Raw genomic sequence first — 24,716 nt, 5'->3', positions numbered from 1 at the left:
GGCTGGCTCCCTGGGCTGGTTAGTGTAGACGTGGGCTGGCTCCCTGGACTGGTTAGTGTAGACGTTGGCTGGCTCCCTGGGCTGGTTAGTGTAGACGTGGGCTGGCTCCCTGGACTGGTTAGTGTAGACGTTGGCTGGCTCCCTGGGCCGGTTGGTGTAGACGTGGGCTGGTTTCCTGGGCTGGTTGGTGTAGACATGGGCTGGTTTCCTGGGCTGGTTGGTGTAGACATGGGCTGGCTCCCTGGGCCGGTTAGTGTAGACGTGGGCTGGCTCCCTGGGCCGGTTAGTGTAGACGTGGGCTGGCTCCCTGGGCCGGTTAGTGTAGACGTGGGCTGGCTCCCTGGGCCGGTTGGTGTAGACGTGGGCTGGATCCCTGGGCTGGTTTCCTGGGCTGGTTAGTGTGGACATGGGCTGGTTAGTGTAGACGTGGGCTGGTTTCCTGGGCTGGTTGGTGTAGATGTGGGCTGGTTTCCTGGGCTGGTTGGTGTAGACATGGGCTGGCTCCCTGGGCCGGTTGGTGTAGACGTGGGCTGGATCCCTGGGCTGGTTAGTGTGGACATGGGCTGGTTAGTGTAGACATGGGTTGGTTTCCTGGGCTGGTTAGTGTAGACATGGGCTGGCTCCCAGGCTGGTTGGTGTAGACAACAGTTGGTGTTCTGGCTGGTTGCTACAGCTGTGAGTTACAGTTCTGTTTTTCACATGTGGTCTGGTCATTGTTCATTTTTATATGCAGTAACATCTGGCAAAATCAAAGCCCCCTGGTACAGCCCGATACTGTCACCAACAGGTGGGACAGCAGGTTTCTGTCCCCGAGGCCCTCTGCCTGCCCTCTAACCCCCACCCTCCCATCAGGGCTTGTCCGTCCGCTTTGTCACTGGTGTGCGCACAATGCCGAGGTGTGTCTGGCGCACAGTAGGTGTTCAGCATATGCTTGTGCGGGGCCCTCTTTTTGCTCCCGGGAACCGTCGGTGTGGACGGTCAGGGCTGCACGCTGCACAACCTTAGGGTGGATTCCTAGCGGTGGCTCTGCTGAGCAGACACTCCACGCGGCCGCCACACTGCCTGCGGGAAGCTGAGGCCGTCGGCTCTCTCGGGCGCCGTGGGGAGCACCAGTTTGTCGCATGTCATCGCCGTTAGGAACCATCACTATTTTAAAATATTTTTTGCTCATTTGGCATGTGGAAAATGTCTTCCTTCATTTCTTTGATCAATAATAAAGTTGGTTTTAAAAGAAGGAGCAGGAGCCAGGAGCCCGTCTGCGGTGGAGACTGCAGGTCCGGCCGTGGCGGGAGGCCTGCAGGGCGGGCGTCACGGGTGTTTCCTCTCCGCTTTGTACCGTTGGGATTGTCCGGGGAACAGGTGGCAGTTACTGTGAATGTGTTTTATCTTTGCAACCAGAAAGAATTATCACAAGTGTATCATTTGCTTTTAAAAAGCAGATTCCTGAGCTTAGCAAAAGAAGTCGGATGCTCAGACTTAGCACGTTTTGTAATTTGCCGGAAAGCAACGGGCAGCCCCACCGTCCACCCTTCCCCTGGAAAGGCAGGGGGGGGTTCTGGGGACAACGTCCGTCCTCGGGAGTGGAGAGAGAGATAGAAGCCATCGGGGAGACGACAGATGCGACACTCCAGGTGCAGGCATGCACACACACCCTGTCTCCAGAACATTCTCTGGGAGTGTGCAAGTTTGACTCTGAGCCCTAGATTTTAAAGCCCTGATAACCCTTCCTGAAACCTGATTTCCTGGTCTGCCAGTCAAGGCGCTGGGTTGGAAGCCAGGGACTTCTTGTCAAAGAACTTACGATAAAATTGAGCCCAGTTGTGATGGCGGCTTCCCCTTGCTCATTAGCCCCTGCCCCACCCACCCCTCGCCCTGGGGGCGGTGGCTGCAGGAAGCAGCAGTGCTGGGTGGTCTTGGGTTAACCAGCAGCTAGTGCAGTGAGGGCCCTGCAAGCGGCTCCTGGGAACAGGTCCCTCTCCACGGGGTGCAGCCTGCTGAGGTGGCCGAGCTCTGATGACGCCATGGCTCCGATGACGCCATGGCTCCGATGACGCCATGGCTCTGATGACGCCATGGCTCGGGCTGTCGGGGAACGTCCAGACCTTTCTCCGTGCGGAAGACACTCTACCTCTACAAGTGCAGGAAGCACACAGTGAAAACGGGGGTGTTGCTGCATCCATCAGATCTGAGGTTGGGATTGTTTTTGACCAAAAGCCAGCAGAGACTTGCAGCCCTGATCGATGTCGCTTAGAGCTCGGCGAACGAGCATGACCACAGAACGGACCAGTCCCTTGAGTCACAGTCGCGGCGTTGCCACGCCGGGGGACTGTGGGGTCTGGCCCCGGGCCACCGGCTCATCCCCCAGGAAGGGGTCCACCCACTCCAGGACCCTTCCCAGGGCAGGCATCCTGGGGACAGGGACACAGGGACACTGGGGGAAGGAAAGAATTTGGTCCAAGGGAATCTTAGAGCCATCGGCCGTGGGCAGGACCTTGGAGGAGTTGGAGGGGAGACAGCTGGCTGGCCCTGCCTCGGGGCCGGCATGCAACGGGGCAGGTGCACCTCGGTGCCACGCAGACGGCGCCGGGTGGACGCTCGGGGACCAGCTCCACAGCATGCAGGGGACATGGCGGGTGGAGAAAGAAGTGCCAACGCGTCGGCTCCCAAACCCACCACGGGCCGTGAAACGCCCGCTGTCGCAGACGGGGCTGTGTCCTGCTCCCCCGGCTGCCCTGCTGCCAGGCTGCCCTGGGGCACGTGGGGGCAGATGTGGCGTAGCAGAGCTATCCAGCCCCACGCGGTGTTTGGGGAAAATCCCAGGACGGTACAGAAAAACCGCCCCTCAAACCGAGAGGGGCCACGAGACCACAGAATGATGCGGACACAGCCCCTGGCGAGTGGGGCGAGTTTACCAGCGGTTACTTGCTAGCGCACCCGCCCCTGGGCGGATGGGGACCTCCTTCCTCGGGGGCTTCCTGCTAGCAAAGTCCGCACCCGCCACCCTGTGGTGTCGCTTTAAATCTCTCCCCGGTGAGTCCCGTGAAGTTTTACATTGTGTCCCACAGGGCAGGAGCATCGTCATAGCTGTCACGCACCTGTTATGTTAGTGATGTTATAATTCTCCACTGGCGGCGTTTCAGTGTCGCAGGTAGCTGAGGGCGCTACAGGACAGCAGCATGGCTCCGACCAGTGAGGCCGGTTCCAGCCGCTGTTTCAGGGCAGAAAGTGCCGAGACACCCAAAGCAGTGCTGGGCACTTTTCCCGGGCCCAGTGGTTATCTTGGTACCTGCCTTGTCTACCTGGTGACCACTTTGCTGAACACTGCAGCCAGCTCAGTGTGTCTGTCATGGGGTGAGACCCTGCATTTTTCCCTGTTGGGGGACAGGGACCCTCCGTGGGGAGGAGTCTTCGCTGTTCTGCTAATGTGACTTCTTGACTGGGCAGACGCCGGAAGGAGCAGGGGGGTCTCTGCGTCAGAGTGGATAGGTGGTCCCGGTGCCGTGAGCCCTGGGCTAACCCACCGTCCCTGCCCTCCCTCGCTGGTGGGGCCAAGGAGAGGAGACCTCCGAGGGTAAACCCTCGCCGCGCCCCACATGCTGTGCCAGCTCCCCATGTGCACGACGGGCCGCTGTGGGGGGCTCTGAGACATGACACTCTGCACGGAGGCCCCGGCAGTGTGGTGGGGAGGGCGGGGGCAGCGCGAGGAAGCAAGTCTGGGTGGTTAGAAGGACCCGACGTCCCCATCAGGCCAGAAGAGCCCGTCACTCCTGTGAAACCCAACTGGTCCCATGTTTGAGCGAACACAACAAACACGCGTGGTCCTTTCTCCCCCGTTCGTGAGGGTTTCTCTTCCTCCCACCTGCCCGCGTCCCCTCCGTCATCCCTGCCACCCTCGCGTCACGGGTGCGGGGCTCCCTTCTGCACCAGGCGGAGCGGAGCGGCCGGGGAAGCTGAGTGGCTTCTCCCTCGGGCTTTCTGAACCAGAAGGAGCCAGACTCTGTCACCACCAATCCCGACGACATCCCCAGCCCTGCCCCGGCTGCCGTGCTGTGTGGAGGCTCAGGTACACGGCCAAGCCCGGCCGGCATCGCAGCCCCGGCACAGAGGGAACCCTGCAGGTGTCCGTTTGTTTGTTTGCTTGCCTATCTGGTAAGCAGCTTGAAAATCCCACAAGGCAAAATTATGTTTGTTGTTCACAATTCATATTTTTAGGTGTCCCAGTGTGTTTGTGCTTTATGCAAACATCGTGTGTCCGTGTCGTGTGTTCATAGGAACTATGCATGTGTGCACCGTTCCTCACACCTTTCCGCACTCCTGAGCCGTCCTCTAGGCTCATTCTCCTTCTGCCTGAAAAATACCCTTAGTATTTATTTAGGGTGGGACTCCAGGTGACGAATTTTTATGTTTTGTCTAAATGTGTGTTTATTTCACTTTTATTTTAGAAAGATTTTGTTTTTCGCTGAATAAAGAATTTTAGGTTGTTCATTATTTCTTTTTATCCCATTGTTTTCCAGCTTCCATTATTCCGATGGAGAAGTCGGCTTTAAGTCTTACTACTGCTACCTTAAAAGCTTTATGCCCTTTTTTAAATCCCCAGTTGTTTAAAAATTTTTATCTTTGGCTTTGGCTTTTAGCAGCATCACTATGATGGGACTGCCTGTGGTTTTCTTGGACTTATCCTGCTTAGGGTTTGCGGTGCTCCTGGAATCTGGTTTAATATCCTTTGTTGGTTCTGGAAATTCTTCAGTCTTTGTCTCTTCAAACGTCGCTTCTGCCTTTTCTTTCTCGTTGGCCCTTTGGGACGTACGATGTGCACATTAAGGTCACGTGTGTCTTCGTGCACTACTCTGTATTGTTCTGGTGTGGATATTTTCTTTTAATGTATCTTCCAATTAGTTAATTCTCTCTCTAGCTGCATTTAATCTACTATTAAACTCATTTAAGTTCTTAATCTCAGTTTTTTTAAATAGAGTTTTCCCATTCTATTTTCTAAAATGATTTCTAGTTGTGCGACAAAATTTTCTGTTTTCACTTTTTAATTTCCTGGACATATTAAGCTAAGTTGGTTTTGTTTTTTAAATCTGCATCTGATTACTCCATTATCTGAATCTCCTTTGGGTCTGTTTAGTGTCTGCTGTTTCCCGTCAGATTTTGTCTTCTCGTGTGCTTAATTAAATGCCACATGTTGTATATGAAAAATTGCAGAAATAATTTGAGGCTATGTGTGGTGTTACCTGTCTCCATGGAGGATTTATCTTTGCTCCTGGCAGGGACAGTGATAATCTCAGATCACCGTAACACCTACACCTCCTTAATTAGAGCTGAGCTTCTGTCAGGCTGTTTCTTTCCAGATCGTCCTCACTGCTGGGGCGCTGCCCTTCGAGGTTTAACCCAAAGACTACGGGGTTTTCCACGGCCCCTCCTCTTTGGCAAACCCTGAGCTCGGTTTTTATTCCCATTCCCGTAAGTCCATGGAAAGTTCCATGCGGCTCTTCAGCCTGTCCACGGGCAGTTCTGGAATCAGCAAACGCCTTACAAAACGGACGGCCCCCGGTGCCGGGCTCTCCTTCCTGCCAGTCCCACAAATTCTTGCCTCTTGGTGGGTCTCTGGTGCCTGTAAAGAGATGTCTTTGGTTTATATTTTGTCCAGCTTTTCTGGTTTTCCTTGGGAGGAAGATTAGTTTAAAACAACATAGTCCACCATTTGCAAAAAACAGAACTTTCTGGATTTCTTTTAAATTCCGAGTACCTCCGGGGAAATTCTGTTGATAATTAAATTCATTAAAATTGGGCTTACACGCAACTCTTTGGGAACTTATCCATTTCGTGAAGTAAGGTCTAGTTGGAGATGTTTTTTATTAGGGCTCTTAAAAAACACAAGTTCCCAGTTTTTCCCTAGAAGACACTTAACAAAGATGTGTTGAGCGAGGGGACGAGTGTCTTGGTGGATGATCCCTAGGTGCGTCTTCTTGGTCTGATGACAGCCTGTTTTCTGCAAAGCCCAATAAACAAATGAGCCTGGGCGCTGCGCACACTCCCTCCCGTGCTGCCGACTGCCTCCGGTCTGTCAGTGTGCTCGGCTGAAAAACGTAAACTTGATCTCGTCACTGCCCTGATGAAAACGGGCTTCCCTGTGATCCTGCAATGAAGTCGGAACACTCAGCCCGTCTCGACCCACCCCTGCCCCCTCCCTTTGTGGCTCAGACCTGAGAGCCCTGCCCTGCCCCGGGGCCTTTGCCCCTCTGCCCCAGGCCTCCTCCTCCTCCCACCCACTCCCTTCGTCTCTCGGGCCCTTTCTGCTCCTGCAGGCCCCCGTCTCTGCCATCCCGCGTGTCCGTGTGCATGTCCGTGTGTGTGTGCTCTGTTCCCTGCAAAGCGCTTCTCAGGACGTCCTTCCTGTTGTTGCCCCTCGCTAGCACGCAGGGCCGGGGCCGGGCCTGTCTGCCTGTCCTCACCGCCGCGTCTGAGCACAGCATCATGGCACGGGCTTGGCGTAGCCATGGAGCGCGTGGCCCCCACAGTGGGGTACGACTCAGCCAGAAAAAGGAAGGAACCTTGAAGCCGTCAGGCTGGTGGAAAAGTCCAGACACAGACGGCCACAGGGTGTGGGGTTCCATTTCTGCGAAGTGTCGGAACTGGCAAACGCATCGAGACAGAGAGCAGATCGGTGGCTGGGGGAGGTGGGGGTGACTATTATGGGGACAGGTTTCTTTTTGGAAAGATGAAAATGTTCTGGAATTAGGTTCTGGTGACAATTGCACAACTTTGTAAATATGCTAAAAACCACTGAATTGAGCACTTTAAAAGGGCAAACCTCATGGTGTACGTGAGTTACACCTTAATCAAAAGTGTGCGTTTGTGGAGTGAGGAGTGGACGGGAGGGGCTGGGCCTGGCAGCGTCACCGCCCGTGGCGTGGACAGCCTGGTCCCGGCCACACGCCCCTCTGGAGACGAGCACGTGGGGCCTGTGCCCCCCAAACAAGTCCCGTCTCCCCTCCACACTTGCTCTCCTTTCCATTTGTGTAAGGCACCTCTGCTCTGAGAATTTTTTACTCAGTAGAAGCTGAAAGCTGCAGAAACTCCTGGTCACACACACCAAGAGCCACCTGCTTCCTGCCCAGGTGGGGGCCAGGGCGGGGTCTTCCCTGCAGGGCTGCAGCGGGAGGGGGATGGGGCAGGGCCTGTTCCCTCAGCCCGCCTGCGCCCGGTGCCTCGGGCCCCTCACAGACCCTCCCCCTGAGACGGAGGCCACCACCCCTCCGGCCCGCAGGCACCGCGCACAGATACTCACAGCAACCTCTCAGTGCCAGGATGCAGGCACAGCGTGAGGGACACCTGTCCCCATGGTGCCTGTAACCTCCCAGAAGAAACAGGCGGGAAACAGACACACACCTGTTTAAATGCAAGTGGGTGAGGCCGGAAAGGAGGAACATTCGAGGCCCCATGACTCAGTCCGGGGGTCCAGGAAGTAGTGTTGGGGCTGGGTGTTGGCCAGGTGGGGAAGTTTGAAGAATGTTCCAGACATGTAACAACTGTGCAAAGTCCCAGGGCTGGTGTAGCAAGAGCCCCTTACCTCATGCACACAGGGAGGAGCACCCTTGGGGCTCTCTGGGGCCCCCAAAACAGCAGCAACCCATCAGCCGGGTGAGGATCCCTCTGCGCGAGGAGGCAGCGCAGCCCGGGGTGTGCGCTTGGCGGCCGCAGCCTGTGTGGCGGCAGTTTCCGTCTGAGCTGCTCTCTCCTTTCCAGGCACCTACGTGATGACGGTCACCGCCAACGACGCTGACGACAGCACCACGGCCAACGGGATGGTGCGGTACCGGATCGTGACCCAGACGCCTCAGAGCCCGTCCCAGAACATGTTCACCATCAACAGTGAGACGGGAGACATCGTGACGGTGGCGGCTGGCCTGGACCGGGAGGTGAGGCGGGGGACGGGCCGCGCAGGGCCGGAGAGCCTGGGGGTTCTCCGTCCCGATGGTGCAGGGGGACGAGATCGGGAGCTGCCCGAGGTCTGTCCCCTGCGCAGGCTGGAGGGACAAGGACTCGGCAAAGCCGATTCTCAAGGGCTCACTGCCGGCTACCCTGGGAGATCACTGAGCTGGTACCACACGCGGTTTCCAGATGGGCCTGCTGGTGTGGGCCGCAGGGTGGGGCGCTCAGAAAAGCAGGGACGCCCTCGAGGTTCTCGGGGTCCCACCACAGCAGAGCTCCAGGTCCAAGGTGATCTGACGGCCCCTCTCAGGACCTGAACACTCACAGCTGCCTGGAAGCCGCTGCCTCTGAGCCTGGCGTCTTCACATTGGACCATCGTGCAAGCTGCTGCCACCCTTCTGTGATGGCGCGGGTGCCGAGGGAGCCCCAGCCCTGGCCACTCAGAAACCCCCACCTACGACCAGGTCCCAGGGAGGCCAGCTGGCTGCTGGACCACCTGCAAAATGTTCCAAGCAAGACTGCTTGTTTCAAAGCTCATGGATTAGAAGAATTGATATTGTTAAAATGTCCATATTGCTCAATTGATTTACAGATTCAATGCAATCCCCATCAAAATCCCAACATCATGTATCACGGATCTACAAGAAATAATCCTAAATTTCATATATAACCAGAAAGACCCTGAATAGCCAAAGAAATCCTAAGCAAAAACAACAAATCTGGAGGCATCACATTACCTGACTTCAGATCATACTACAAGGCTATATAGTAACCAAAACAGCATGGTATTTGTACAAAAATGGAGACCTAGACCAGTGGAATGGAATAGAGAACCCAGAAATGAAACCATGTAGCTACGACCAACTGATTTTTGACAAAACAGACCAAATCATACACTGGGGGAGGGACCCCCCATTCAATAAATGCTGGGAAAACCAGACAGCCACATGCAGAAGAATGAAAATGGACCCCTCTCTCTTGCCATATACAAAAATTAACTCAAGATGGATTAAAGACTTAAATGTAAGGCATGAAACTATAAAAACTCTAGAAGAAAATGTAGGAAAAACTCTTCTAGACATTGCCCTAGGCAAAGAATTTATAACTAAGACCCCAAAAGTAAATACAGCAACAAAAGAAAATAAGTAAATGGGACTTAATTAAACTAAAAAGTGTCTGCACAGCAAAGGAAATAATCAACAGAGTAAATAGACAACCTACAGAACGGGAGAAAATACTCACAAACCATACATCTGACAAAGGACTGATACCCAGAATCAACAAAGAACTCAAACAGATCAGTAAGAAAAAAACAAACAACCCCATCAAAAAGTGGGCAAAAGATACGACCAGACTTTTCTCAAAAGAAGACACACTAATGGCCAAAAACATGAAAAAGTGCTCAACATCACTGATCATCAGGGAAATGCAATTAAACCACAATGAGATGCCACCTTACCCCTGTTGGAGTCGCCAGTATTAAAAAGTAAAAAAACAACAGATGTTGGTGAGGTTGGGGTGGAAAGGGAACGTTTATCCACCACTGATGAGAATGTAAATTGGTACAACCGCTAAGAAAGCAGCATGGAGAGTCCACAAAGAACTAAAAGTAGACCCGCCATTCGACCCAGCAGTCCCACTACTGGGTATGTCCCCAGAGGAAAAGCCATTTTGTAAAAAAGACTCCTGCACTGAACCTTTGTTGCGGCACAATTCACAACTGCAAAGATGCGGAATCAACCCAAGTGCCCATCAGCTGATGAGTGGATAGCGAAAATGTGTGTGTGTGTACACATGTGCATGCGTGTGCACGTGTGTATGTGTGTGCATGTGTGTGCACATGGGCATGTGTGTGCATGTGCATGTGTGCATGCATGTGCGTGTGTGCGTGAGTGTGTGTGCGTGTGTGTGCGCCCGCATGCACCACACCATGGAGTACACTCAGCCATAAAAAGGAACGAAATAGTATCTTTTGCGGCAAACTGGAACTGGAGATCATTATCCTGAGTGAAGTATCTCGGGACCGGAAGAACAAACACTCATATGTGGGAGTAAACAAGGGACATACATGGTCCGAAGAGCAGCAGAGGACATTGGGCACCAAGAAGGGAGGATTCTGGGGGGTGAGGGAGAAAAAGCTACCCATCGAGTGCGATGTGCACTATTTTGGTGACACGTACACTGAATGCCCTGACTTTATCCATGTCACAAAAAACATTGCACCCCCTAAATTTTTTAAAATGCAATAAATAAATAAATAAAAGCCATTAGAGGTGGGTTTTCAGAGATTTATGAAGACCCCTCCCCGTCCCCAGCTCGGACCCTCCTTCCCGCTGCCACAGTTTTTGCCTTTGGCTCTGGGTGGAAGGAACGGAAGCTGCCAAGAGACGCAGGCGGCTCTGCTCGGGGTGCGAGCCCCTCCCTGACGCGCTGGATTCCGCGTGGGTTTGCGCTCTAGGCTCCGAGCTGCCCACTCGTCCCTCGCCAGCCTCCCAGGGGAAATCCGAGCAGTGGCTCGTGGTGACCGCTCTTGGAGCAGAAGCAGCGTGGCCCGACCACGGACACCCTGGCTGGCAACGTTCAGTGACACACAGCCAAACAACACCGGGTTTTAAGACCACGGCTCTGGGGCCTCCCCTTCTAGGCATCAGTGAACCAGCAGGGCGACCCCAAGCGACCCGACACCCCTGCCCGGCTGGGGCCCCATGGACCTTCGCTGGCCTGAGTCACTGCCCCCAGGGCCAGGTTCTGCCTCTGCCCGAGCCCCGGCGTGTCCCCTCCCCACCGGCCCGGCCCGCCTTGCCCTGGCCGGGCGTCTGCGCAGCCGGACTGAAGAAGGACGCGTAAGTACAGCGGCTGCTTTTTCTTTTTTCCCTTCTAAGCAGGATTCTCCCCTGCCCTTGTGCGACAAGCGTCTTTGGGGAGAAAGTGCCACGGTACTTCCTTTCAGCACCGGCCCCCATCTGACGGAGAGAGTCATCTCTAGGAGGGAAAATCCACAAACGTAATTGGCACGGTGTCTAATTAGGCAGAGCTATGTAAATTGAGCGTTTCTACATGATTAAAATGTCAGGAGAGACTTCGATAAGACACGAGCTGTTCGAGAGTCTCTCGTGTACCTCCTCGAAGAGGCTCCTCTTGCTAATCCCGGTCACCGTGCGTTCTTCCCTGATGAGAATATTTATGTCCTAATAAGAAGGTGCGCACGCCGCGCGAGTTCCTTTCTGGAGGCGCGAGTGACGTCCTCGCGCCCGCGCTGTCCTGATTGCTGTGCCACGTAATTAGCGCCGAGCCGCGTGGTTCCCGGACCCGCTTCCCATGGCTCCTGGATGAAGATGATTGCGTTACTGGAAACTCGGTCCATGGTGACAGTCACCTGGTCACCTCCACCGGCTTGAAACTTCTTCCCAAGCAAGGGTGGCCAGATTAACCCTCTCATGGTCCGGAAGGCTTTGGGGGAAGCAGAACCGACACCTCCCGGTATTTTTCCAAGACCCCCGCCCTGCACTGGCGGCGGATGAAAAGGTTTCCCGGAGAGCGATGACGCGCCGTGCCCCACTGCTGCAGAACGTCCCCATCACCGTCACCAGCCTTAAGTGACACAGTCACATTGTTTGAATTCGGACAGAGCACACTCGTTGGTGACAAGACTGATTACCTGCTCCCAGCGTTCAGAAAGTGCCACTCGGCAGGAGGCCAGCCCGGGTCTGCCGGGGAGGGTGGGGTCTGGGTGGGGGCGTGGCAGGGCTGTTCTCCCGGCTGGTTTCCGAATCATTTCCACGGAACCCTGTTTTGAAGACACCAAATATGGCTTTGTGGGCTCAGACGAAAAACCGCTGGCAATTGAGACAATCGGCCGCCACTCACCGCAGGCTGGATTGGACCCTGGAGGTCTCGCGGGTCCCTCCGCTCCCGCCCAGAAGAGAGAGGAGGTGAAGGAAGGTGGAGAGGAGGAAGTGACCCAGCCCGGGGGCTGCTGTCTGGGCCCCAACCCCGCTGCTGTGCCGCCTGCACGCGGCCCTGGTGGCGCCTGGAAGGTGCGGGCGCGTGGCAGCCCCCGGCCTGAGCCGGAGCCGTCACTCGCCTTCAAGGGCCCCTGCTTGGGAATCCACAGAGCCACGTTCCCAGCCACGTAAGCCCAGCTCACGAAGTCACAGCCACACCCTGCCCCAGCCGCCAAGGTGGAACTGGCCTCTTTTCTACAATAAGGCCTGTTGATTTCTTTTCTTAACACAAAGATGGCACATTTATAACAGAAAACACAAACACAAAGAAGAAAATAGCATCCTCCCATCCCAGTCATCACCTGCTCCCGTGGTCTATACGCTTCCTCCTGGACAAAGTGCTTTCCCGTCCCACAGTGTTCGGAGCGCACCCGCAGTGTGACATGATGTCGGAGCCGCGTGGGACACGCCCTCCTGCCCCCGCGTGTCCACACGCCCTGGCTCCTCCACCGCCGGCACCTGTCACAGCTTATTATTACAAGTTCCCCATCGCCCACGTGTGTTGTTCCGTCCCTGCTGCCCTCAGTGGCACTAAGTCAACCAGGACGTTGCAGCCACAAGTCCCCGAAGACCCAAAAGGCCGACACAGGACAGAAACCGCGTCGCTTTGGACAGGAAGCCCCAGGGCAGGCAGGTCCAGGCGCCCACCCGGTGCCCGTGCTGTGTAGTTAGCAGCAAAGACCTTGTTCTCGGCCTCCCCACCCCCAGGCAGAGGCCAAGGCGGGAGCTGCTGCCTCGGGCTGAGAAGCGTCGGCCTCTTCTCTGTTTCTGAGCAGTGGGAAGCAGACCTGGCTGCCAAGCGTCGGGGGTCCCTCCCGGAACCCAGAGTGCAGACACCTGGCAGGCTCTGGGTGGGGCAATGGGGCAGTAGGGCGGGGCCAGGGAGCCAGGGGTCCAGGTAGCCGAACTTCCCGCCCGCGGTGCGAGGAACAGGCATGGAAGTCTGGGGAGGATCCTCTGATGTGGGCGGGACCGTCCCACAGTGAGGCCTCCAGGGAAGCCAGATCCCAAGTGGGTGAGGGGTGGCTGTGGCTGGGCAGGGACATCTCTCAGCTCTGTGATCGCCTGGGGGCCACCCAGCAGGGGGACGTGCTGGGCCCCACCCTCCGAGCCCAGGGAGCCCCAGCCAGCAGCCCTCACCACGCAGGGACCTGCATCCGAAGCAGGAAGGGCTGAGTGCCTCCCCGCGGGGGCCGGGCGCTGGGTCGCAGGGGATGCCCCGAGACACACCTGGCCAGGTGGGCTGTGCCCACAGGTCTTGTCCACACCAGAGCAGCGGCACAGCCCGAAGGCCTGCGGGGTTTGAGGAAGGAGGCGCTCTGTGGTGAGGAGGGAAGGCTTCCTGGGGAGGGGCTCGGCCTGGGGGCTCTGGGCTGGGAGGGGCTTGGCGTAGGCCCCGTCTCCGCAGCCTGGGGTCCAGGGTGGAGGCTGTGCTGGGACCACCGCAGGACGCAGACCCCACCCGCCAGCTCGGTGAGCCACACCCGCGTGGACGGTGGGGTGCTGAGCCCCGTGGGCCCCGGCAAGATGGGGACGGGTCGACACCAGAGCTTTAGAGCCTGCGCCCAGAGGTGTCGTTCACATGCCACGAAATTCGCTCCTTTAACGTGTACAGTTCGGTGGTGTTTGGTACGTTCGCGAGGTTGTGCGACCCTGGCCTCTACCTCGTTCCGGGACCTCCTCGTCACCCCAAAAAGCTCACTCCCGTGTCTCCTCCATCCCCTTCCCCACCTCCCCCAGCCCCTGCGACCACGAATCCGCTTCCCTCCTCTCTGGGCTTGCCTGGACATTTCACATGAATTGTTCCGTGGGTGGCTGCCGTGTCTGGCTTCCGACACGGAGCGTGTTTGTGAGGCCCACCCACGCCGCGGCTGTGGCAGGGCTTCACTCCTCCCTGCGGCTGAGCGCGCTCAGCTGTGCGGTTGGGCCACGTTTTGTTTCGACCTCCGGCCGCCACGAGCAGCGCTGCTGAGAACACGGGCGGACGCGCCTGTGGGTATTTACGGAGCAGGAGCTGCCAGGCCACGCGGTAACTGCCTCACTCGCGTGCACCCGCCGCCCGTCTTCCACGGCGCCCGCGCTCCCCAGCCCCAGCACCTCATCCCAGGCCCCGATCACGCTCCTGCACGCTGAGAACCCCAGTGCCGCGCGACCCGAGGATGGGGGGACCCCATCTGCTCCTCCCAGAGCCCAAGGGGACAGAGGTTCCAGCAGTGACAGCCCAGAAAGCCCCTCGGGGCAGGGTGGCAGGCAGGGAGGGGGAGTGGGAACAGCGCTGACCGGACCGGGGCTGCAGAACCTCCCAGAGCAGTGGCAGTGCCTGCGCTGGCTCCGGCGTCATTTGTGGAGGAAGGGACACGAGGTCTGTGAGTCTGGGCCGAGGGGCTTTCAGCCTTAACTGACACCCATACTGGCCCCAGATCACCGCGAGGGCGCAGAGTGGCGGGGACGCATGCTTGCAGCCCAGCGGGTAGGACAGGCCTGCTCGCCCTGGGGTGGGAGGCAGCACCCGCGAGAACTCCGGGGTCTGCGCCGCAGGCCGGGCTTGGGCCCGGGGCGGCATCGCCGGGCATTCTGGCCGCCCAGGCTGGCACAGGCGGGCACGCTCTGCTCGGGAAGCTTTGATGCCTTTCTAGGGCAGGCCGGCGACTGCATTATTGATGGATGTTCTGCAAAATGCACATGCCGAGCTTCGGGGAGGTGGGTGAAAGCCCCAGGGACGGCCCGCTGCGCTTTCTTCCCTCCTCTCAAACTTGGAGATGGCCACAAGCGTTTTAATGAATTCACTGCGGTTCCGGCGCTGACGGTGTGGCCGGTGCCAGGGACATCTGCCCTGTGCTCTGCCCCCAGCGGGAGCGGGGAGGGCTCGGCTGGCCGGCAGGGGCCCTGCTCAGGACATTGCCAGGTGTCCAGCCCCACGCGTGCAGTACTGCCCGCTGCCCGCCAGCCACCGCCGAGGAGGGTTGACCCGGGGCATGGAGGTTGCATGATTCAGAGCTGAGCCCAGGGTTATCTGTCTTTCCCCTGAGGTCCAGGAGGCTGCTGGATTCTGGAGCACAGCACTCACCAGCCCCGGCCTCGAGGCAGTCCTCCGCCTTCCTAGGACTCAGTTTACCATTGGCAAAGTGGGGAGGGCACCACGCCCCGGACTCCTCGGGGCCGGTCAGAGGCCCCACTTGGTACAAGAACAGCGGCGCAGTCCATGAGGGCACCAGGAGGCCCAGAGCACCCTGGACACAGGCCCTGCCCTGCTGGTGACTTGGAGTCCCGTCGCCTGCCCAGAGCAAAGGACGAAATGGGCTTTAGGCAAAGAAACAAAATCCCGCCTGAGCCGTTTAAAATAACCACGTCCAAGCCTCCCGCCCAGCCCCACTAAGCACAGACCAGGCACATCTGCAGGATGTCTGTCTGTAGGGACGCCCGGTGGCCCTGACTGCATTCTGGAAGGGGCAGTGGCCCCAGTGACGGGGTCAGGGGCCTGCCTGCGTCCCAGAGACGCTGTTAATCCTGGGGCCCAGCCGGCCTGGCCTCGTATCAGAGGCCACGCCCCTGGGAAGGCCCCGGGTCTTCTGGGACCTGCGGACATCTCTTCCTGCTGCGTTGGCTTCCCGCCCCGCCTGGCCGGGAAGGGCCCTGCCCTGCCTCCCACATCCGAGCCTGGCCCGCCCTCTAGTGGCAATCGGCTGACAAACAGGCTCATGCAAGCACACAGCACATACATACAGGCGTACACACATGCATGTACATGCATACAAATGTGCAGGCATGTTCACATATGTGCACGTGTGCACACTCTTGTACACATACATGTGTGCACATGCATACAAACATGCACGTGAATGTGTATGCATACGAGTGTGCATGCACACGTGTACATGTTCATACATCCATACGCAGGCGTACACACGTGTGTACACGCACATGTGCACACATACGTGTCCCTGTGTTTCCAAAGTGTTTATTCTCAATGTATTCGGAGCACAGTACCCCGCAGTGGTTTCTGCATACCGGCTGTGACTCCATAACTGAAGAGATGAAGACTGGCAGAACAATGGCATGCCGCAGTCACATGACAAGACCCCGTTTCCCTAGGGGTTAGCGTTCCCCTTCCTGTCGCTCCGTTTAGACCCCTCCCTGTGGCCTCTGCCGTCCTCTTGTTCTCCAGTCTGGCCCTTCAGTTGGCCGCACTGCAGTGGGGACCCACGACAACACAGACGTGTCCACGCAGCACTGCCGAGCAGGGCAGCCAGGGTGCCCGAGGGCGTCCTGTGCAGGCCGGCAGGGGGCAGCCCTCCGAGGAGGAAGGGCCCACTCGCTTCCCTGCCCGGTTTTGGAAAGATGCTTAGCTCCCCCTGCAGCTTCAGTTTCCGAATCTGTCCTGGGAGGGAGAAGAAAATCAGATTTGTAAAGAATAAGAGAAACTCAGGTGAGAAACGGAGAAGTTTCCAACGTGAGGCTGCCTGCGCCTCTCGGGAAACCTGACTCCGCTTCCTCGGGGAGGGCAGGACTGACGTGACGCACATCTGGCAGAGTGGCCGGCAGCTCCCACGGCGCGGCCTGTGCACGCGGGCAGGGCACGCACGACATGAGCTCCGTGGGCCGGCATCCAGGGCCCCTTGCGGGGCGACTCGGGCACCTGGCATTGGGATTCACATTCCCAAGCCTGTCTGCCAGGGCTGGCGCCGTCCACAGCCTGTCTCTGCAGCGTCCTGGCCAGAGGCCGACCCTGACTCAGAGACCGGCGGCTCCTGCCCCTGCTGGGCCACCAAGAGCGAGGCCGGCCCCGCAGGTGCAGGGAGAGCGGCATGGAGGGAAGACGGCCAGGGAGGGGCTGGCTGCTGTCTGCTCTGGTGGCCAGGGAGGGACATTTCCTTTCTGTTGGGACCCTGAGGCAGAGGAACCTCAGGGACGGGACCCCTGCAAGGAGCAGCGTCATGACGCGCAAGGACGCAGGCCGGCGAATGTCCGAACACGCCCCCATCTGCGCCTGGCAGGCCGACCCCAACCATGTTGTCACCAAGGCCGCCAATCATTAGCCGCCGTCTTTGTGTGATGTCATCCTGCGTTCAGACAGTGACCCACGCGGCATCCTGGTTAATGTCGCTGTGGACGCCGCTGGTGCCATCTGCATTTCGTCTGTGACAAAGCCTGAGCGCAGGCCAGCATTGGGGACCCCAGCTGTCACCTCCCTCTGCCCCAGCCGACGGCGTGGCCCTGGAGCGGCAGTGTCACTGCCTGTCTCTCGCTGCACTCGGTGTCCCCGTCTGTGAAGTGGGGCAGGACCACGCGGCAGTCACGCTGGTCACTGGAACAGTGAGCGGGAACGCGTGGCTCACGTGGCCCAGCGGGGTTTTCACCGTTTCTCTCCAGTTTGCTTTCTCGCCTCCCCCCCCCTCCCCCGTCCCCAGCCCCGAACTGCAGCCTGCCCTGCCCGCAGCGGGTGCTGGGAAACCCCCAGCCTTGGCTGGGCTCATTTATTCATCTGTCACCAGCTGCCAGGCGGCCTGGGGCTGCTCTGGGGGGGAGGAAGGACAGATGGACGGACGGATGATGATGGATGGGTCATGGATGGGTCATGGATGGATGGAAAGGGAAAATGGTGGTGACCCATCTGCTGTGTATAATTCCTTACGGAGCCAATTTCTGGACCTTGAGCAGGTGTCACTGAGCCGCATGTCTGGGAACTGGTCTTTCCTTTAACCTCTTACAGGAGCAAGACTCAGGAGTGTCAGTCACTTGGAGAACGTCCCAGAAGGTCCCTTTTCACGCTGGTCCCCAGAATCCTTGCTCCACTAAGGGTGCCAGTGAGAGGCAGGCTGTGCTCCCAGCAGCTCTCTGAGACCAGAAGCGTGTGTCACCTGGGTCAGAAAGGGGTGTGGAAAAGCCACCTCTGCTGACTCGGGGACTTCAGCACGCTGGACCCCTGGCAAGGGCCGGGTGGGGCAGGGCTGAGACTCCCCGATGCCCAGTAAAACGCACTGGCTCCACCAGCCGTATTTGCCTTCTAGACCTCACACCCGCACGCTGACTGCTCCTCCGACGGCGACCTCACAAGAAACCTGCGGGCATCTCCGCACCTGCAGAGAGAGGGGAGAGGGATTGTCTTTTCTTCCCATTTGAATTTCTGACCCGCAGTTCCGCGGGACAAAGTAAACACACAAGAAATGAAGTCCCTCCGGATGGCCTCTCGCTTTGCAAATTTCCCCTCCGTGGTTTTCCAAACCCAGAGCAGCGCTGGCGCTCCCTGGGGCCTGCGTTCTCCTTTCTGTCTGATCACACGTGATCTGCGCCTGTCACAGGCAGGGCCGCCGAGACGAAGGCACAGTCAGACCCCTCCACGCCGCACCTGACACGGGCAAGGGCAGGAGAAGTTCTTCCGAGAGGCTGGGGGGTCGCTGCGCCGCGTACGGTCCCAGCACGCGGGAGAACAGCCTCCCCTGCCTTCTGGGGACTGATCTCGCCTCATAACCGCCCTGTCAATCAAAATCAGACCGACTCACGGTTCTTTCCCAACCCGTCTCCCTTCCAGAAGGTGCAGCAGTACACGGTCATCGTTCAGGCCACAGACATGGAGGGGAACCTGAACTACGGCCTGTCCAACACCGCCACGGCCATCATCACCGTGACGGACGTGAACGACAACCCCCCAGAGTTCACCACGAGCACGGTGAGTCCCTCGCCTCCGCACGGGGACGCATGGCCCGCGCCGGCCTCTCTGCAGCCGTCTGATGGGAGTGTGACAGGTCCATGGTACCAAAGGCCTGGGCAGCGGGGCACAGGGGTACGGCCGACTCTGCTCCCGGCGTCCGCAGCAGGAAGGGCCGGGGCTCAGCCCGGAGGGTCACCCGCTGTGGGGGAGCATTGTGCTCCAGGTCAGCCCAGCGCCGACCGACGGCTGGGGAGGCACTTTTGTGAGGTCTGGGGGGCCAGCGGTGTTTGGGCTGACGTCACAGCCCCTTCTGGAGGCGTGTGTGTGGCTGCGTGTGCGGCTGCGTGTGCAGGGGCCTGCCTGGGGGACGCCCCCATGGCCTTGGTGTCGGTGGTAGTCACAGTCACGACGGTGCCAGCCCATCTGTGCAGCCCCCCCATCAGGCACGGCCAGGGCTCTGGACCAGCCCTATCAGGGTCAGGACCAAGTGGTGGCCTATCTCCTGGGGAGAGCACGTCACTTGCCCAGAGCCACGTGGCCCGCGGGGGAGCACTGGGATTGGACCCCAGAAGCTCTGCCACCATCAGAGGGAGGAGACCCTCCTTCCACAACGCAGCGCTCCCGGTGGGCGGGTTGGTTTGCTGAAGGCATCACAGGGCCGCAGCCCCTCAAAGCCCGGCCACCCCAGCCCGGTGCCCCAGCCCTGGGCCCACTGGACCTGGCGGAGGCGGTGGGCCGTGGGTGCGCAGCGCCATCTCGTGGGCGGAAGGTAGATCGCGCAGAGGGAGCCGGCTCAGGCCCTGGCAGTGCGGCCGGGGAGAGCAGCCAGGCCAATGCAGACTGAGCCCTGGGACAGCAGCCCTCATGCGATTGGCCTGAGAGGGCGGCGTTCAGTGTCTCGCTGCAGCTTTGGCGTCTACTTTCTGTCCTCTAGACAGGGACGAGGGGGCAGGAGAGGCTCACGGCCAGCGCCCCAGGGAGTCTGGACGCAGGGAGCAGCAGCCACCCCGGGACCTGGGGGGACGCCAATGCCCAGGCCCCAGCCTCAGTGGGGCCTCACCCACAGCTGGCCGCAGACCCAGCTGTCCTTCCTCCCTGCCCCAGAGAGGGCCCCAGGGGGTGTGCCAAGCAGAGCCCGGTCCTGCCGCACCCTCTGTGACAACCACAGGGCCACGCGACTGCCGCCAAGGATGGCTCGTGCCAGGCCCACTGGTGCGTGACCTGGGCCAGCTCATCCCTCCTGGAGCGGCCTCGGGCAGCACCATCCATGCCACCACCTGTGCTGAGGAGCCAGGCCGGTCCCACACGCAGGCACGAACCCGCTCTCGGGCCCGGCGCAGGGTGTCACCTGGGGTGGTCCTGGGCGGCCCCGCGGTGCTCAGAACCATCCGCCGAGTCGGGGCCTCAGACGGCAGGGCAGGTGCTCAGGGACCAGAACGCAGCCTTGTCCCGGTGCCAGCCTGCTGGAGTCTGGCCGCTGGGGTGTGGCAGCAGAGTCCACTCTCCTGACCTCAGGGACCCCCCCCAGCTCCTCCAGGAAGCAGCCTCAGGACCTTGTGGTTGCCATGGAAACCAGGGCATAAGGGAGCCAGGCTGAGTCCAGCAGTGGGTCTGTCCCCAGCAGGAGGAAGGGATGTGAGGCGCCGTGGCGACCTGGGGGTCAGGGGTTCGGCCCAGCCCTCGTGGAGAACCATGCCAGCAGGTGCTCAGGAGGTATTTTGGGGGGCCCCAGAGCCCCCAGCCTGCCCCAAGCCTGGTCCACTCGTCTGTCTCCTCACCTGAGCTAGGGGTCGAGCCACCTAAGGCTGGGCTGACCTGGAGGGCAGGCGGTCTCACAGAGGCCCCACCCGCCTGCCGCCAAATGGGCAAATTCCACCTTTTGTGTCCAAAAGCGTTGGCTAAAGTCTAATTTACCAGGACCCAAAGCAGGCACCCCACGGACTCCAGGACCCAGGCTCCAGAGAGCTGTCGGCCCCCCGCTTTGGGCGAGATGGGGTCGCTCACTGCAGAGGGCGACTCACGGGCGTCCTGACGAGCTGCCCAGGAGCCTGCGTCGCCACCGGAGTCGGCACCACGACCCCCACCCACGCGGAGACACGGTGCTCCCACTGCCGCGCCTGCCTCAGCCCTCCACGCAGACAGCTGTTCCGGAGCATCCTGTGAACGGGCCACGCAGACACGTAACTGGCCCGTGTCCGACCATCTCAGCGTAAAGCCCCGGAGACTCATCCCCGTCACTGTGTCAGGACGGGTGGACCAGAGGCTTCCCTTTCGTGAACGGACTTTCACCACATCGCCCACTTCATTTGATCAGTTTCTCTTCTTTAAAACTTTGTATGAGCTTTTTTACTCTGTCACCCGGGTAGACTACAGTGGTGTCATCACAGCTCACTGCAGCCTCCAACTCCTGGGCTCAAGCCATCCTCCTGCCTCAGCCTCCCTAGTAGCTGGGACTACAGGCACGCGCCACCACACCCGGCTAATTTTTCCAATTTTAGTAGAGACGGGGTCTCGCTCTTGCTCAGGCTGGTCTCAAACTCATGAGCTCAAGCGATCCTCCTTCCTGGGCCTCCCAGAGTGCTGGGATTACAGGCGTGAGCCACCGCACCTGGCTTCATTTGAGTGTTTGATTAGGTACTTCATGCACGTGGTACGACCATTTAAAAGGTAGAGCGACTTGCCTTGAGGAAGGAACCTCCCTCTCGCCCCAGACCCAGCTCCCTGGTCCCCTTCTTTGAGATGAAATCCACCAGAAACAATTTTCATGCATTGCACAAACACGTGGGTAAGTGCTCACGTGCCCCCTGCCAAGGACAGGGGACACTGTTCTCTACTTGCTGCTTCTACTTCATACCCTGGGATCTTTCCATGCCCCTAGATTCTGAACTGCTTCAGAATTATTTTTAAGCTTATTTATAAATCATTGGGAATTACAGAAAAGTTGCAAGAACAGGAATAGTGAAAAGAATGGTCGTGTCCATTTACTCAGTGGGCTCTGTCATCTGACCGCCGGCGCAGTCGCCATGGATACGCGTGCCTGCCGTGCTCTGGACGGTTTGAGGATGAGCACACACATCCCGGCCCTTGTGTCCGAATGCTTCTGGTGTATTTCCCAAGAAGCGGGGCTTCCTCTTATGTAACCCAGTGGCCGTCAGACAAACCACCGTTGCACAAACCACGGTTGCAGCCCGTTTGTGCCACCAGAGGCAGGTGAGGCCCAGGGGGCTCGTTTCGGGCCTGCCTGAGGACGCAGAATGAGACAGAGTCGAACCCAGACCCGCTTCCCTGGGCCTCACCATCGTGCACAGTCCTGCCCTTCGAGACCCCAGCTGTGTCTTCCATCCCCTTCAGACAAGTCGGAGCTCCTTCCCTTCCCCAGCCCCCGTGTCCTCCGCACCCGCCGGCACCCGGCCTCCCCTCGCCCGCAGCTGCCCCCACCCCACAAGCTCCAGCAGGAGGACGCGTCTGCAGGCGCAGCCGCTGCCGCCTTGGGCTTCTGAACACTGTCCGAGCGGACGGCCTCTTGCAGGTGGTTCCCCGTCTGAACGTCATCTTCCCTCTGTCAGCCACACTGGAAACGCCCCAGCTGGGGCCCCCAGACATGCAGGGGCAGGTGGCAGAGAGGAAGCGCTGGGCGGAGGCAGGGGGAGGGCTCGCTCCGGCTCCAGGGCAGCAGGTGTTTCTGCCCCTCTCGGAGCTGGGTGGGCGGGGAGATGAGTCAGTCGAGGAGCCGACCCTGATCTGCACACGTCTCTGCGAGATGGCCCCCCGGAATTACACTGCACCCGGAGCAGAGACCCAAGAAGGTGACTTGAACCCCTTTCCAGGGGAGAATTCCGCCACCGTGCCCCGTGGGTGAAAGATGGAGACAGCCTGGCTCCCTGAGACGGGGGCAGGGAGGAGCAAGGGGAATCGTCCTACATCCCCCAAAACGGAGAATCCCATCATTCCACCGCCAGCTCTATCCCTCCTCTCTGGGGTCCCCTCCTGAGACTCTGGGAGTCATCGTGGTCAGAGTTCTCCCAGCAGCACCGCCAGCCCTCGGCACCGACCAGCACCGACCAGACCAGCCTTCAGCGCTGAGCTGCCTGTGTAGCCGCTGCCGTCCAGCGCGCCACCTGGGCTGCGCCTCCTGCGGTGGGCAGAGGACCCCGTGGCACTTACCAGAAAGAATCGTTCCTGGGCTTTTCAAACGGCCGAGCGCAGGCTTCATGTGCTGTCAGAGGTGGGCCGCTGTCCCTCCGAGGTCCCAGGTGGCCTCAGGCAGGCCCCAGGCCCTGGATCTCAGCGCAGGGGGACAGAGGGAGGGCATCTTTGGAAGAGTAAGAGGATGAAGTCTGGGTTCTGCCCAGCTGGCGTCCACGGCCCTCCCCGTCTAACGCAGGCCAGCGGGGATTCAGCAGCCGCCTCACTGGTCAGCCCTGCAGGGCAGTGGGCCACGGGCAGGCGACAGGAGGGCTGGTCCCCGGCAGGGAGAGTGACTTCCCAGGTGACTGGGTTTCGTGGTCATGGGGGGTGTCTGTGAACACCCAGGATCAGGCTGACCTGTGGAGTGTCCACGGGAGACGGGCGCAGGCAAGGACGCCAGGACAGCTCCACCGCGGGGTGGGCGGGCAGGGGCCAGCACGCAGAGGCCGGCCACACCGCCACGGTCACCGCGAGCTATTTTTACCAAGCCCGATCAAGAACAATCCGCAGAAGCCAGAGGTGCAGGAGTCTGCAGAGTGCGATGCCCGGTCAAAGCACAGGTCAAAAGCTGCTTTCCCACCTCCTGCTCCGAGCTGTGCTGCACGGCCTTGACGACGGAAGTCTCTGAAGACGGCACGAGTGGTGCCCAGGTCCCCACCCAGGGGCTTCGAGCTGGGGGCTGAGCAGACGGTTTCCGCTTTAATGGGCCCGAGTCCCGTCGCATCTCGGCCTTCAGCAGGGAAGGGGCTTGCGGCGCTGTCGCCAAAAACTGCTAGAAAACCAGGATGAAGCGATTAAGGGACGGCTTGTTGCAGTTTAAAAGTCGTACGTGATGAGACATGTTTTGTTTTTACAGCGTATTTTTACTGACCTATCCCCCACCCCGAGGGGAGCATGAATAAAAACAGGTTACATGCTTTTTAAGAGGGAGACTCGGCGGTCCCCCCCAGGGTCCCCTGCGGGCAGGACGAGAGGATGCCCGGCATTTAGGACGCGCCTGGCTCTCAGCTTGCTCAGCCCACGTGGCTGTGGCCACAGTCACGAGCAGACCACCCACCCGGGGGGCTAAAAGTGGCCTTGCCAGGGGCGGGGGTCAACTGAATGCCGCAGCGCGGGGTCTGCGGCCCGGGCTTTTGAGGTTCTTCTTGAAGCGTCCGCCCCAAGAAGCCCAGGGCCAACGTGTGCGGCGTCGTCCTGGGAGTGACCTGCCCGGCTGGGCGAAGGGGCAGCCCCGGCCCCTTCCCGAGGACTGGCCGGGCCGGCCCAGGGCGGCTCCTGTCCGTGGATGCGCAGCCCACTCACCAGCCCACGCACTCACGTGGGAGGTGGGGGGTGCCATCAGGGGTCCCGGGACCTCTCCTGAGGCTGCACCACCCGCTGTGTGGCTGTGGGCAAGACCCTTCCCTCTCTGGGCCTCGGCTTCCCACCACTTAAGGCCCTGCGTTCTCAGACGCCGCAGCTCCATCCCTCAGCTGTGTGGCTGCAGGTGAGTCACTCAACCCCTCTGGTTCCCATTCCTTGACTACGAAGTGGTAGCCGCGGGAACCCTGCATCACGGGTCGCTGGAGGGGCCACAGCTAAGAGCCCAGCATGCCAGAGCCGGCGGCTGGCCGGGCGCGAGTGCTGGGCTGCTCCTCCCCGAAGACGGGGCCACCAGGGTCCGGCGCAGGCACCTTGGAGGTCCTGGGTCCTGCTGGACGTGTGTGGGCGGCTCTGTCGCTCGCCGGTCCTGTGAGAGGACACTGAGCAGGTTTTCCCTGCACGCTGGCTGTTCTCGCCCAAATCCCGCTCCGCTCTGAGCCTCGTCTACAGCGAACGAAGGACGCTGCAGATCTCTGCCTCGGAGCTGGGACTTTGCCGCCAGGCCCGGGGAGGAAGGTAAAATCCGCCTGCCTCCGGGTGGGTGCACATGTGGACTCTGGATTACAGTCTAGCCGAGA

General features: G+C 59.4%; 1 protein-coding gene across 1 annotated transcript in view; it reads left to right on the top strand.

Annotated features, from left to right (window-relative positions):
- Positions 1–24,716, top strand: part of CDH4 (cadherin 4, type 1, R-cadherin (retinal)) — a 132,079-nt gene that overhangs the window by 85,444 nt on the left and 21,919 nt on the right. Inside the window, exons 9-10 of the mRNA XM_012654554.1 lie at positions 7,750–7,922; positions 18,469–18,606. Of these exons, the coding sequence (XP_012510008.1) occupies positions 7,750–7,922; positions 18,469–18,606 (311 nt within the window). The remainder of the gene's footprint in view (positions 1–7,749; positions 7,923–18,468; positions 18,607–24,716) is intronic.

The sequence above is a fragment of the Propithecus coquereli genome, unplaced genomic scaffold (assembly GCF_000956105.1).
Source record: "Propithecus coquereli isolate 6110/MARCELLA unplaced genomic scaffold, Pcoq_1.0 Scaffold442, whole genome shotgun sequence".
Lineage (NCBI taxonomy): Eukaryota > Metazoa > Chordata > Mammalia > Primates > Indriidae > Propithecus > Propithecus coquereli.
This window is presented reverse-complemented; position numbering and strand designations above follow the sequence as displayed.